Source organism: Schistocerca serialis, chromosome 6 (genome assembly GCF_023864345.2).
Source record: "Schistocerca serialis cubense isolate TAMUIC-IGC-003099 chromosome 6, iqSchSeri2.2, whole genome shotgun sequence".
NCBI classification, from domain to species: domain Eukaryota; kingdom Metazoa; phylum Arthropoda; class Insecta; order Orthoptera; family Acrididae; genus Schistocerca; species Schistocerca serialis.
Genome location: NC_064643.1, coordinates 222,419,637 through 222,432,873, shown reverse-complemented (window position 1 = coordinate 222,432,873; position 13,237 = coordinate 222,419,637). Strand labels below are relative to the sequence as shown.

The 13,237-nt window shown below is 44.1% G+C and overlaps 1 protein-coding gene across 1 annotated transcript in view; it reads left to right on the top strand.

The window, feature by feature from the left end:
- Positions 1 to 13,237, top strand: part of LOC126484771 (LIM/homeobox protein Lhx2-like) — a 687,897-nt gene that overhangs the window by 285,123 nt on the left and 389,537 nt on the right. The window contains exons 2-3 of the mRNA XM_050108368.1: positions 9,979 to 10,226; positions 10,323 to 10,738. Of these exons, the coding sequence (XP_049964325.1) occupies positions 10,029 to 10,226; positions 10,323 to 10,738 (614 nt within the window). The 5' untranslated portion in view covers positions 9,979 to 10,028. The remainder of the gene's footprint in view (positions 1 to 9,978; positions 10,227 to 10,322; positions 10,739 to 13,237) is intronic.

The following is a 13,237-nucleotide window of genomic DNA, read 5'->3' as shown; positions in this document are numbered from 1 at the left end:
AACAAAAATGTGAATGAACATTCCCTGAATGGGTTTCTAAGTTCTATAATGGATCGAAGGATGACCTATTCCATATCACATCTATAATCTAGGATTAAATTAAGTTTCATAAAAGAGAAAACTATCAAAAATGGTCTACAGTGACCCTCAAGAATCTTTAATTACTTATTTAACTTGTAAATTACAGTGGCTGATGTGGCTTCTCAATAATTATATAACAGAAAAATCATCGCATTTCAGATTTTAACTTCAAGTAGCAAATGTGCATACCACGAAGTTTACTTGACGATCGACACTAGTATTACGCAAAAAGGAGATGTAACAGATGAGACTTCTGCAGTTCTGACTGAAGCCTTATTTGCTCTTATGCAGCATCGTGTGCGTTCGTTACCTTGTCGGTGGTTAGGCAGCGTCAGGGGCGGAGCTCGCCGTCTCGGTAGCAACTCTCTCGAACTTATCCTTACTACTGTTTACCGAAATTGGTTTAAGAAAAAGGTGTCTGGTTGTTTTTTCAACTGACCAATCAGCGTCTCAATGTTAACCTTAAGCTCCGCCTACACAAATTCTGTCTATCCAATGAGAAACGTTATACTTTTCGTGGTGGGGCAATGTTTTTAATGTTTGCATTGTAACAGAGACGTGTATAGTCTCACGCTAAAACGTGCCGCTGGTGTGGCCCCTTTAGTGTTATCGTAAGATCTATGCTGTTCTTCTGGAGGGCTCTATCTTTTAACATGGGCTGGAGGATGGACCTCTTGGTGGTCGGCCGGCGTTGCGGCTGTCCCATTGTCCCACTCTTATTGTAGGGCCTTCTAGCCTACACGGCTCTGCTCTCGGCTTCTGTTCTCGTTTCTCCCCTCGGAACTGCGTCTGTTTCACGGTGGGAAGGTATGACATGCATTTAGACGTTCTTGTGTTAGTCTGTGGTATTCCATTTGCTCACTCGTTGATCGTATTACTTTGGTCACTTTAATGTCATATTGCCGGATTTTCTATCATGTCAGGGTTTTCATGGAAGGTGTTGGATTTGCCTGACACCTTACACGGGTCCAACCTTCGTTACTTTCACGTCTTGAGTTCCGCTGCGAACAGGGATCTAAATGTCTGTGGGTAAAAAGTAGCCTACTCTGCCAGAGAACTGAAACGAGGGAAGGAAATGACTTTGGACGCTCGGGTCTGGAGCGCAGCGACATTCTAACCCATTCCAAAGGCATTCCATTCGGGTAATGCCTGGACACTGAACGGGGCAGTCCATTTAATCAATGCTAATCTCTTCAAACCATTGCCTCACAGACGCTGCTTTATTTCAGGGTGCCTTGCCATACTGATACAAGAGCCATCGTCTCCGAACTGGTGTTCTACAAAGCGCAGTACACAATTCTGTAAAATATGTTCATATCCTTCTGCATATAACGTTTTCTTAAGCGCAACGAGAGGTCCACACTTTAACTGCGAAAAACGCCCCCTTATAGCAACACCACATCGTCCATATTTTACTGGTAGCACTATACGTGGTGACAGGTAATATTTTTTACACGTTTGCCAAACGTAAACCCATGCGTCGGATGCCACAGTGTATAGCGTGATCCATCACTCCAAATCACTCATTTCCACTAATTCACTGGCCAGTGGCTTGACACTGGCTCCAGAAATTTGTGACTTTGTAGGAGCTTCTCGACTATTGTACCCCAATATTTTTAACTAGCTACGCACAGTCATTGTCCTAGTTGCGCTTTGGAATTCAAGAGCGATTCCTTCATCTGATTTCGTGCGATTTTTTTTTCCCGTACCTGCTCCGCAGTTATTCGCTGTTCCTTTTCCCCCAGTATACGATTCTGCTGGCTGAGGTTCATTTAGCTGTAGTTCTTCCTTCGCTTTTCCACTACACAGTCAATCATCAACAGGTGAGTTGGGCAGCTTTAGAAGTTTAGAGATATCGCCGATGGATTTTTTACTCAAGTGACATCCAAAGGCTAGTCAATGTTCGGAGCCGCTGAACTCTCATGACCGACTGTTCCTGCCGTTGTTATTTCTCTACTGACAACACAATACTCCATCCTCACCTTTTACGCTGGCCGGTCCGCCTCCAGTGATATTTGTTGGTCAATTCAGCGTTACGTAATGGTGTCTGGATATTTTTGGTCGGATAGTGTACTCATCGTTCGAAGTGACACAACGACGGAAACTCAATAGCTGTAAAAAAAAATCTGTCAGTTTTTCTAATTACTTTTTATCACTTTAAATTACGCAAAAAAGTGTCTGAGTAAGTTAAGTAAACGTAACTAATCGGATGGGTTCACAGCAGAAACGGCGAGGAAGGAAGAACATACATGTTATAAAAATGGGTCTATGTATGTGCGTAAGTACGTGCGTGTGTTTCACAACTCCTCCTCAACCAAACGAACTTACTTCAACTAAACTTGATCAACATGTCACGTACTGTCAGGCAACATTCGCTGTAGGAGTAAGAACCAACCACGTATCACAGCTCGGGAGATACACGCCATAAACAATGCGATCCGTGAAAAACTGCCGCATTATGTACGACGTTTAAATTTATTGCTCCTTTCCTACTAACTCTATTCGCAACGTATATCGCAGACAGTATCCACATATGTCGGTAGATGTACCTACACAAATACACTACTGGCCATTAAAATTGCTACACCACGAAGATGACGTGCTACAGACGCGAAATTTGACCGACAGGAAGATGCTGTGATATGCAAATGATTAGCTTTTCAGAGCATTCACACAAGGTTGGCGCCGGTGGTGACGCATGTAACGTGCTGACATGAGGAAAGTTTCCAACCGATTTCTCATGCACCAACAGCAGTTGACCGGCGTTGCCTGGTGAAACGTTGTTGGGATGCCTCGTGTAAGGAGGAGAAATGCGTACCATCACCTTTCCGACTTTGATAAAGGTCGGATTGTCGCCTATCACAATTGCGGTTTATCGTATCGCGAAATTGCTGCTCGCGTTGGTCGAGATCCAATGATTGTTAGCAGAATAAGGAATCGGTGGGCTCAGGAGGGTAATACGGAACGCCGTGCTGGATCCCAACGGCCTCGTATCACTAGCAATCGAGATGACAGGCGTTTTATCCGCATGGCTGTAACGGATCGTGCAGCCACGTATCGATCCCTGAGTCACAGATGGAGACGTTTACAAGACAACAACCATCTGCACGAACAGTTCGGCGTTTGCAAAAGTATGAACTATCAGTTTGGAGACCATGACTGCGGTTACCCTTGACGCTGCATCACAGACAGGACCGCCTGCGATGGTGTACTCAACGACGAACCTGGATGCACGAATGGTAAAACGTCAGTTTTTCGGATGAATCCAGGTTCTGTTTACAGTGTCATTATGATCGCACATTGGAAGCGTGTATACGTCATCGCCATACTGGCGTATCACCCGGCGTGATCGTATGGGGTGCCATTGGTTACACGTCTCGGTCACCTCTTGTTCGCATTGACGGCACTTTGAACAGTGGACGTTACATTTCAGATGTGTTACGACCCGTGGCTATACCTTTCTTTCGAGCCCTGCGAAAACCTACATTTCAGCAGGATAATGCGCGACCGCATGTTGCAGGTCCTGTACGGGTCTTTCTGGATACAGAAAATGTTCGACTGCTGTCCTGGCCAGCACATTCTCCAGATCTCTCATCAATTGGAAACGTCTGGTCAATGGTGGCCGAGCAACTGGCTCGTCACAATACGCCAGTCACTACTCTTGATGAATTGTGGTATCGTGTTGAAGCTGCATGGGCAGCTGTACCTGTACACGCCATCCAAGCTCTGTTTGACTCAGTGCGTAGGCGTATCAAGATCGTTATTACGGCCGGAGATGGTTGTTCTGGGTACTGATTTCTCAGGATCTATGAACGCAAATTGCGTGAAAATGTAATCGCATGAATGTAATATATTTGTCCAATGAATACCCGTTTATCATCTGCATTTCTTCTTGGTGTAGCAATTTTAATGGCCCGTAGTGTATATCTATCATTCTACGTCATAAATACTGAAATGCGTGAAAAACTGCCACATCATGCATGAAGTTTTTAAGACATTTATTCTTTACTATCAAGTCACTCCCCCAGCTGAGTCAACATAAACAAATCCTTGACACTTCAAAACGCTTTTGACAGTTTTCAACTGCGAAGCCGTCTGTATAAACATGATGAGGCGTTGCCATAGAGACGTTTACAATATCGCTTTTTAGACACGTAAAGCAGCTGCGCTGCGCTTATACATTTGTGCGTTATACGTATTTCTCTGTACGACTGTTTCCTAATTTCAGAAGTGTTTTTAAGAATACATGGAAATGAAATTATTTCGATATTACACTACAAATAGAGTTCATTTATTTGTTTTCGTTTGTAATAGAATACTGTCAGTGCCGGGTTCGTCACCTAATATTAACTAGAAGAAATGGCAAGATTATAGTACTTGTTAAAACATCACTGGACTTCTTATGTGGTGTTCGAGCGAGCCGTTGAGTTTAAAAATGGTAATGGAATAGAGTGATTGTAATAAATACAATAAACGTTTGAGAACTACCATTCATAACTTTCAGTATGGATGTGTGTAATCTCTTTAGCAAGCTGATAGCCGTGGGTTATCGAAAGAGTAATTATTCAGCGTCATTACACTGATGAGACCGGCGGTCGAGCTAAAACTATGACGTTGTTGGAACTGGAAAATGTAGTAGCGGATCGTCTGCATACTTTTCATAATGTAAAAGACCACAGAAGTAGGTAGTTTGCTGTGCACTTCAATTGTTACGGTATAAGACAATCGAATTCTACATCTCCGGTTATTCACATGGTGAAAATAGGTGAATTACATTACATTCAAGTAAAAATTTCTGAGATCCGGCCATGTCGCTCTCGATATTGTCAGCTACATTATTCTGTGCTGCATTATGCAGGGCGATTCACGAAGATATGCAAATATTTTAATATGTTATTCTACAAGTAAAACTAATGAAAAAAGTTCGTATAAACATAGATCCGCAAATGTTCAGTTACGGAGTTAGGGCTAATAAAAGATTTTGCCTGAAATTTAGCAACTTCGCTAATGTGAAGCCATCGCAGAACTGTACCAGGTAAAACTAAAGCACGATTTCCATTTATTTTGGTGTTATTGATCAAGTGAATGTAATAAAACATGTCCCAGACGTGTATCTGCAGTACATTTCCATAAAATCCAGAGAAGCAAAGAAGCAATCTCCTTATGTAAGTTGTAAGTCTATAGTAAACTGTGCCTCTTCAGTAAATAAAATGTATTTATGTAACTGCCGATTAGTATTTAACCAGTTGCACAACTCCAAGCTAAGGGCAGGATTTACCAGATGTAAAAGATGCACTTTTTGTTTATGGTAAGGATACAGATTGTAGTACGTCAGTGAACGCCATACTTTCGGTTGTGAAATGCCTAATCGTTGAGAGATACGTCGTGTTCTGGTACCCGGGCTATGTTGAACAGCATCTGTAATATCCTCATTGTAGTGTTGGCCGAAGAGCCAACACCGTGTTTCTAGAGGAGGCCGAAATGCACGCGTTTAATTACACGCTGACTGGCGTGAGGTCTGGAACAGGACAATGCCTTGAGAATTGCAATAAAGTACGAAAATCTTGTAATACTTAACTTTAATACACATTTGTAGAACATCTCTCTTGACGGTACATGTTATAACCACAATATATATAGCAAAGGATTATGGCGTCTTGCTAGGTCGTAGCAAATGACGTAGCTGAAGGCTATGCTAACTATCGTCTCGGCAAATGAGAGCGTAATTTTCAGTGATCCGTCTGTGGCAAAGTAGGCTGTACAACTGGGGCGAGTGCTAGTACGTCTCCCTAGACCTGCCGTGTGGTGGCGCTCGGTCTGCAATCCTGACAGTGGCGACACGCGGGTCCGACGTATACTAACGGACCGCGGCCGATTTAAAGGCTACCACCTAGCAAGTGTGGTGTCTGGCGGTGACACCACACTCATCATCATCTTCACGTATCGAGTGTTCGTACTTATTACGAACGCTAGGTGGAAAACCTCTCTCCCGTAACGTTCCAAATACTCCACTAATGGTTCATGCATTCAGAATCCTCCGACTTGGATAAAGTACGCGATGTTTGTTAACTGCAGCCGTAACATTACTGTCACATTTGCCATAAATAAACACCATATCGGCGTATTCCTCTGTCGTAAATTTGAAAGGCATCCCTATTTCATAAATGATCTACAAACTACAATAGTTACTATGTAGTTGCACTTAAATACACTGTTGTTACTATGTTATTTCACTGAACAATACAGAAAATAACTCGTTTCAAGGCTAGGAAACGACTCAAACAACTCAGTAACGGTTGCCGACAGTGACATAAACGGTTCTACATTCTTAGTGGAAAGTAAACAAATTTATTTGTATAGTAATCTTTGCTTCCCTGAATGTTCTGGAAAACTACAGCAGATACATGTCCGGGATATGTTTTATTAGATTCACCAGACCAATAACAACAAAATAAATGTACATAAAGCTTTACTTTAACCTCGTACAGTTTTCCGATGGCTTCATATTAGCGAAGTTGCTAAATTTTAGGAAAAATCTTTTAGTAGCCCTTACTCCGAAACTAAACAATTTGCTGACCTATGTTTATACTAACTTTTTTCTTTAGTTTTACTTGTAGAATAACATATTAAAATATTTGCATATCTTCGTGACTCACCCTGTATATCAGCGAGACCAATACTCCCTAAATTACTGCTGACCTAGCATTGATCAACTTTTATTCCATTCTTTAGTCTGTAACGAAAGAAGAATCACGTTCAGGGAAATGTGGAAAAAAGATAGCTAGTCGATAACTGAAACGAGACCTTAGATAATCTGTAGCGCAGCGCTCGCTGAAGCATCAGGCATAAATCAGTCCGCTCTGCTGTTTGCAACGCGTAGAAAAGTAGTCTTCATTTCATCGGGGAAGATCCTCAGAAAAAGGTGAGACGGCGATGCGGTCAACAAAGCTCCGTGGGATACAGTTCTAGCATTCGTTTCTCTGCTCCGTAGCGGATTGCCTTGACCTTTCGAGCGTGACACGTGTATATTCTATAATGGAAAATGCGTCGACGTTATGCAACTGAGCCGTCTTTCTGTATTCGCCATCTAATAGCGTACCTGCACATATACTGCAGCGTCACTCGCCCTCTGTGAGATATCATTGAACGTAACGTGCGAGAACAAGCGTTCTCCACTGCACACTGTAAATACACCACTTACAGAATGTAACAAAATGATTTCGAGGGATTGAAGAGAGTTCCTTAAGGAACAAATTGAGGTCAGGAAAGCTTGACCGAAAACGTCATCGAAAGACGCTACAGGGAGTTTGCGTAGGGGTATACGCCTGCGTCTAGACCACCTTCCAAACGCGAGGTTCAGCGCTGAATCTTGAATCGTTGGCGAAATAAATGTGGTGGTACACCTTGCACTACTCATCTTGTGTACGGAAATGTACTTAATTATACATAAGAAGAAGCTCGTCAAATTTTATCCTTTGGAAAGAGTAATGAAATGGCGAATACATGCGGCAGCGGAACTATTCACAGAACTAACAGTTATTTTACGAGAAATATAGAAGTTACTTTCTGATATAAAATAAATATCGTATGCCACGACTGCCTGAGAGGCTCTCAAGAGGGATGTTCGTGCGCCTGGTGCAAGTCTTCTAGCTGGATGCCATTCTGGCGACGTTCGTGCTTCTAATCTACGTAGCAATCCAACGGGAGAAAGGGGACCTATAGTTTAACGTAAAATCTGAACCACGTGACGTCCCTGCCTCATCTTCACATAATCGAGATACGAAAGCTAGGGCAAAGGCAGACTGAAAAATTTCGTCTCACCGGAATTCGACCCAGTGTCCATTCGGCTCTTTCGGCTTCCTGGCATGCACTCTCCGAACCTCCCGTTCTAATCCGTTCTTACAGTCTCCAATAATGCATCCGCTGTAATTGTTTTCCCTGTTAAGTTCTTTTAGTGCTTATTATTTTAGCTCATTTTTAATGTCCAAGTGTTTTTAAACATTATTAATGAGTAAACACTTCTTACTGAGTAAAATTTAACGGTGTCATATTAAAACTAAAATCCTTCCTCTTTCTGGATTGACAGTTTTATAATAAAAGGAAATAGAATTAGTATTACTCCTAGAAAAGAAAGATGTTCTTCTGTTCCATTAGGGGAAGGTACTCCATTTACATCGTGCAAAAATTTAAAACATAGATAATGGAAAAGTGTGATATTATAGACAGAAATTATATGCAGTAGATTGAAATATTAAAAAGATAAATAAAACAATAAACTGTAAAACAGTAACTGCTTCCTTCACAACAAAGTCCTTATGATCGTTGAACTTTTCACCTGAGTCCTATTTTTAGGAAATTTGCGCACTTTTCTTTATTATTTCTGGTCTTATCCAGCATAAGATGTTTTATATCGAAAAATATTCAGTATTTTTTTTTTTTTTAAGAGATAGTCGTGTGACCTAAATCCCGTTGGTTTCATTCATTTTGCGTTTGGAAATGGTATCTCGTCTGACTGTAGGAAAGGTGCTAGTTTAATAGCGATTAGGACACGTTCTATTGACGCAAGTGATTTTTTTTGTCTGTTGTAGTGCCATATTACGTCGAGACTTTTGTGTACAAACCTGTCTTCTTCAGTACCTGTTAAATTATTAGTTAGGGAACATATTGGTGAATAATCAAAATGAATACGGTACCTGTTTTTCTGTTAACCGCGAAATACCAGGTAGATTTCACTATAGATGGTAGCTCATGATCGTCGAAGTTTTCTAAATTGACAGCCGATCAAATTTTGGGTATTTATTTTTCTTTTATGTTACTGTCCTTACCGTCCATCTGGTTGATGTATACTTCTTTCATATGCTCCTTTTCTTTTCTGGAGTTGTTAGCTACACTCTGTTAAAATATTTGAAGTGAAAACCTTTCTTGGGTATATGTCGAACATTAATTGTTAATGGTGCCTGGAACTATTCGTCGAGCAAGTATGGCGTTAACCTTTGACCATCAATTTTATTTCAAAAACGTTGGTGTATGGTTATTTTAATTAATGTGTTAGTCAGAAGTAAGAATATGATATAAATAATTCCGGTCATTTCGTTTTACAAGCAGGGTGGGCCGGGGAGTATGACACAAAGGATTACTCATAAGAACCTCTTGGGTTTCAGAAGACCACTGCGCAAAACCTAATTAGATATTTTGGTAGGAGACACACATCAGTGGGCAGAGAATCTCTCCAATCTTGTAACTCATACTAGAGGTGCTCAATATGGGCTAAGTTTGTGATGTGGCTAGTACTAGTTCGTGAATGCAAGTCGTTGACGCGATTGTATTTGAAAAGGCGTATAGTCAGCCCGCTTTACGAATCTGGTAATGTGGTTGCCTATATGCAGGTGCGAAGCAATCACTTGTGACAATACGGTGACGAGGGTTAACAATGGAACTCAATGAAGGTTCAAATGGCTCTGAGCACTATGCGACTTCTGAGGTCATCAGTCGCCTAGAACTTAGAACTAATTAAACCTAACTAACCTAAAGACATCACACACATCCATGCCCGAGGCAGGATTCGAACCTACGACCGTAGCGGTCGCTCGGTTCCAGACTGTAGCGCCTAGAACCGCTCGGACAGCCCGGCCGGCGAACTCAAGGAAGGCACCAGCTACATGTGCAATCTATAATTATAAGAATTCTGCTAACCAGTAGCTGGCTTCCCTTTACCAGTGGGTCACTGATACATAGCGATAACCTATGGTGGGACACATTCTTCCCGTTGGTAGTCTGAGGGTTAAACTGTTTGGTGTCTTTTTCCACACATGTCTCGTTCGTGACATCCACCAAGCCCGACGATCTTTGAAAGAGAGTATTGTATTACAGCGGCGGCGTGTTGTTCGTGTGTTGCAGAACTGTGCGCGGCAGCAGCCCCGCACACCGGCAAGCTGGCCACGGCAGCCATGAACCCGCATTACCACGCTTACACGGAGCTGGCGAGTCCGCACTCGCCGCCTCCGGACAACAGCTCCTACCACCCGCACCACCACCACCACCATCACCACCACCACCCGCACCCGCCGCACCCTGCGGCCGGGCCCGGGGGTGGGCCTCCCGGAGGCGGCGGCGGGGGCGGCGGCCCGGGGGGCCCCGTCAGCAACGGCCACGTGCTGGGCGCGGGCGGCCCGGGACCGGGGGACCACCACGGCTTCGGGCCCGGCCCGGGCAGCGGGGGCGGCGGCGGCGGTGGCGGCGGGGGCGGACCCGGCGGGCCCGGCGGCGGCCCGCAGCAGATGCACCCGCACCACCAGCACCACCTCAACAACGCCAACAACAACAATAACAACAGCGGCAACGCCAACAACAACAACCCCGCGGCGACGACGGTGGGCGGCGGCGGGCCCGGCGGCGGTCCCGCCAGCAGCGCGGGGCCCAACCCCAACAACAACGGCGGGCCTGCCAACAACAACAACAACAACTGCACCGGCGGCACGGTGAAGGTGTGCGCCGGCTGCGGTGGCAAGATCGTGGAGCGCTTCCTGCTGCACGCGCTCGATCGCTACTGGCACAACGGCTGCCTCAAGTGCTCCTGCTGCGGCGCCATGCTCGCAGACATCGGCGGCTCCTGCTTCACCAAGGCCAACATGATCCTCTGCAAGACAGACTACATCAGGTCAGTCTACTCACGTCTCTACGCTCTCTGGGGCAGGGGTGGGCAAATAGCGGGCCGCGGGCCGCATACGCCTATCTAATATCCCTCTAAGACAGCCATATTTTTGTTAAACCACTTTCATCGTTTCTGAAATGCGAAGTTAATTAATGCATGCAATGACTTTAAAAGCTCCGGCCATCCGCTAACCTCTGCTTCTACAAAGCGGTCCCCGAGCAAAACCATCGCCCACCCCTGCTGTAGTCTAAACTTAACGCGCCACAACATACCATGCAGTTATTAATGAAATAAAATCCTCTGTACCGATAAAAGTTTGCCAGACGTGATAAACACTGTTGAAGGTCCTGGGCGCTACTTCGCACGGTGCTTTTACAAATTCTCAGTATTTCGATGGATCTCTTGTTTGAAATAAACAGGCGATGTTTTTGACCATTGATGGATGATGCTAAATTCCATAGCGAATTACCACTCCGTCTAGAGGCCACAAGTGGCTCATCGGGACCATCCGACCACCGGTCATCCTCAGAGGAGGATGCGGATAGGAGGGGCATGGGATCAGTACACTGCTCTCCCGGTCGTTATGATGGTATTCTTGACCGAAACCGCTACTATTAGGTCGAGTAGCTCCTCAATTGGCATCACGAGGCTGAATGCACCCCGAAGAAATGGCAACAGCGCATCTCGGCTGGATGGTCACCCATCCAAGTGCCGGCCACGGCCAACAGCGCTTAACTTCGGTGATGTCACGGGAACCGGTGTATCCACTGCGGCAAGGCCGTTGTCTCATAGCGAATTAGGTAATGTGCCAACATGGAGCAGTGGTATTTGGCATTACCATCTGATGCTCGTTATGTCAACGTTTCCTCTTTAGGAAAATTCCTACAAGTCAGCAGGCTTTTTACACGATCTATCAACAATCAACAGTATCGAGGCTTTAAATGTGTCATTTGTAAACGACGAATGAAGTACTCGTAAACGTCTGTGATTTTTGTCAACGGCCTTGCCGTAGTGGTAACACTGAATCACCGAAATTAAGCGCTGTCGGGTTGGGCTACCACTTGAATGGGTGACCGTCCGGTCTGCCGAGCGCATGTTGGCAAGCGGGATGCAATCAGCCCTTGTGAGGCAATCTGAGGAAATACTTGATTGAGAAGTAGCGGCTCCGGTCTCGTAAACTGACATACGGCCGGGAGAGCGGTGTGCTGGGCACATGCCCCTTCATATCCGCATCCAGTGACGCCTGTGGGCTGCGGATGACACGGCGGCCGGTCGGTACCGTTAGGACTTCCAAGGCCTGTTGGGACGGATTTAATTTAAGTCTGTGATTTTGAATCTGCTTTTGTTTTGTAAGGCGCGTGATCTCAGAATTTAAGTTCAAACTACTTGTAAGGCATAACGGAGTTCCTCGTCGCTCATCAGCAACTACTATTGAAACATAGAGTTCTGCAGGAATTGTCAAAATTTTAGCGACTTTGACAACTCCTTTTCTCCATTTTTAGAAAATAGTTTCCACTGCTTAATACGTACTAGCACGACGTTCGCAGCACGCTGCCGTTATCAGGTACATTACAATTACATCTACATTACATTATTCTGCGGTTTATTTGGCACATTGCGGTTGTGTAACGAAATATAACCGTTTATGCTGGCTCACGGACTACAGAAATAAACATAACACAGTTACATAACGCTTTCACATTCGGGTTTCATTTACTTTCTTCAGCACTTGATTCAGTAACACCCGATAGCATATAATACAGAGCGAGTGAGCTCCAACTTTCAGGAGAGATATCCGCAGATCAAGTAGCGAACTATTGGCTCGAAAACTATTTTATTCTCGGAGTTAGTGTTGGAGTGCAATAGAAATACACATTCTAGGAGAAACCTTCACAAGAAATTTCTGAGTCTCGTAAATAGGGCCAAACGAAAGCGACAAGTTACTCGATATGGAAACAGCTGTTCTATAAAAATAACAGCATGCTTAGGTGTGGTGAGAACAACTCATTACATTATCGCCTTAGGCTCTCTGGAAAATCTTCATAATATTATATTTAACATATTTTTGTCATAATAACCAGGAGTGGCCAGTCTTCAGAAATTGCGACTACGATCCTCCAGAAAGGAAACACGATAAAATTCAGTTAAAAAAACGGTATGGACGGCGTTTAAACATAAAAACATGCAGTGAAAACTCAAACTTTTACACCAAACACCGTTTTTCCTGTTGCATAGTACACTCGGACAACTGATACTAATGTGTAATGTGAGAAAAAAACGGCTGAAATTTAAAAGGAAACTGAGGAGCTGCCCTTAAAATCAACCCAAGCGTTAAACCAGAAAAAAAGAAGCGGGCGATAGTACGAAATTAAATGCGTCGTGCCTTCGCTGCCGCGATTTCTAACATCAAATATCGAACGGACTGTTCCGTATCTTCCACACTGCAGACGAAAAAAACTGAGATGACGTTTATTATTCACTTGTTAATAGGCGAATCTCCTTCTT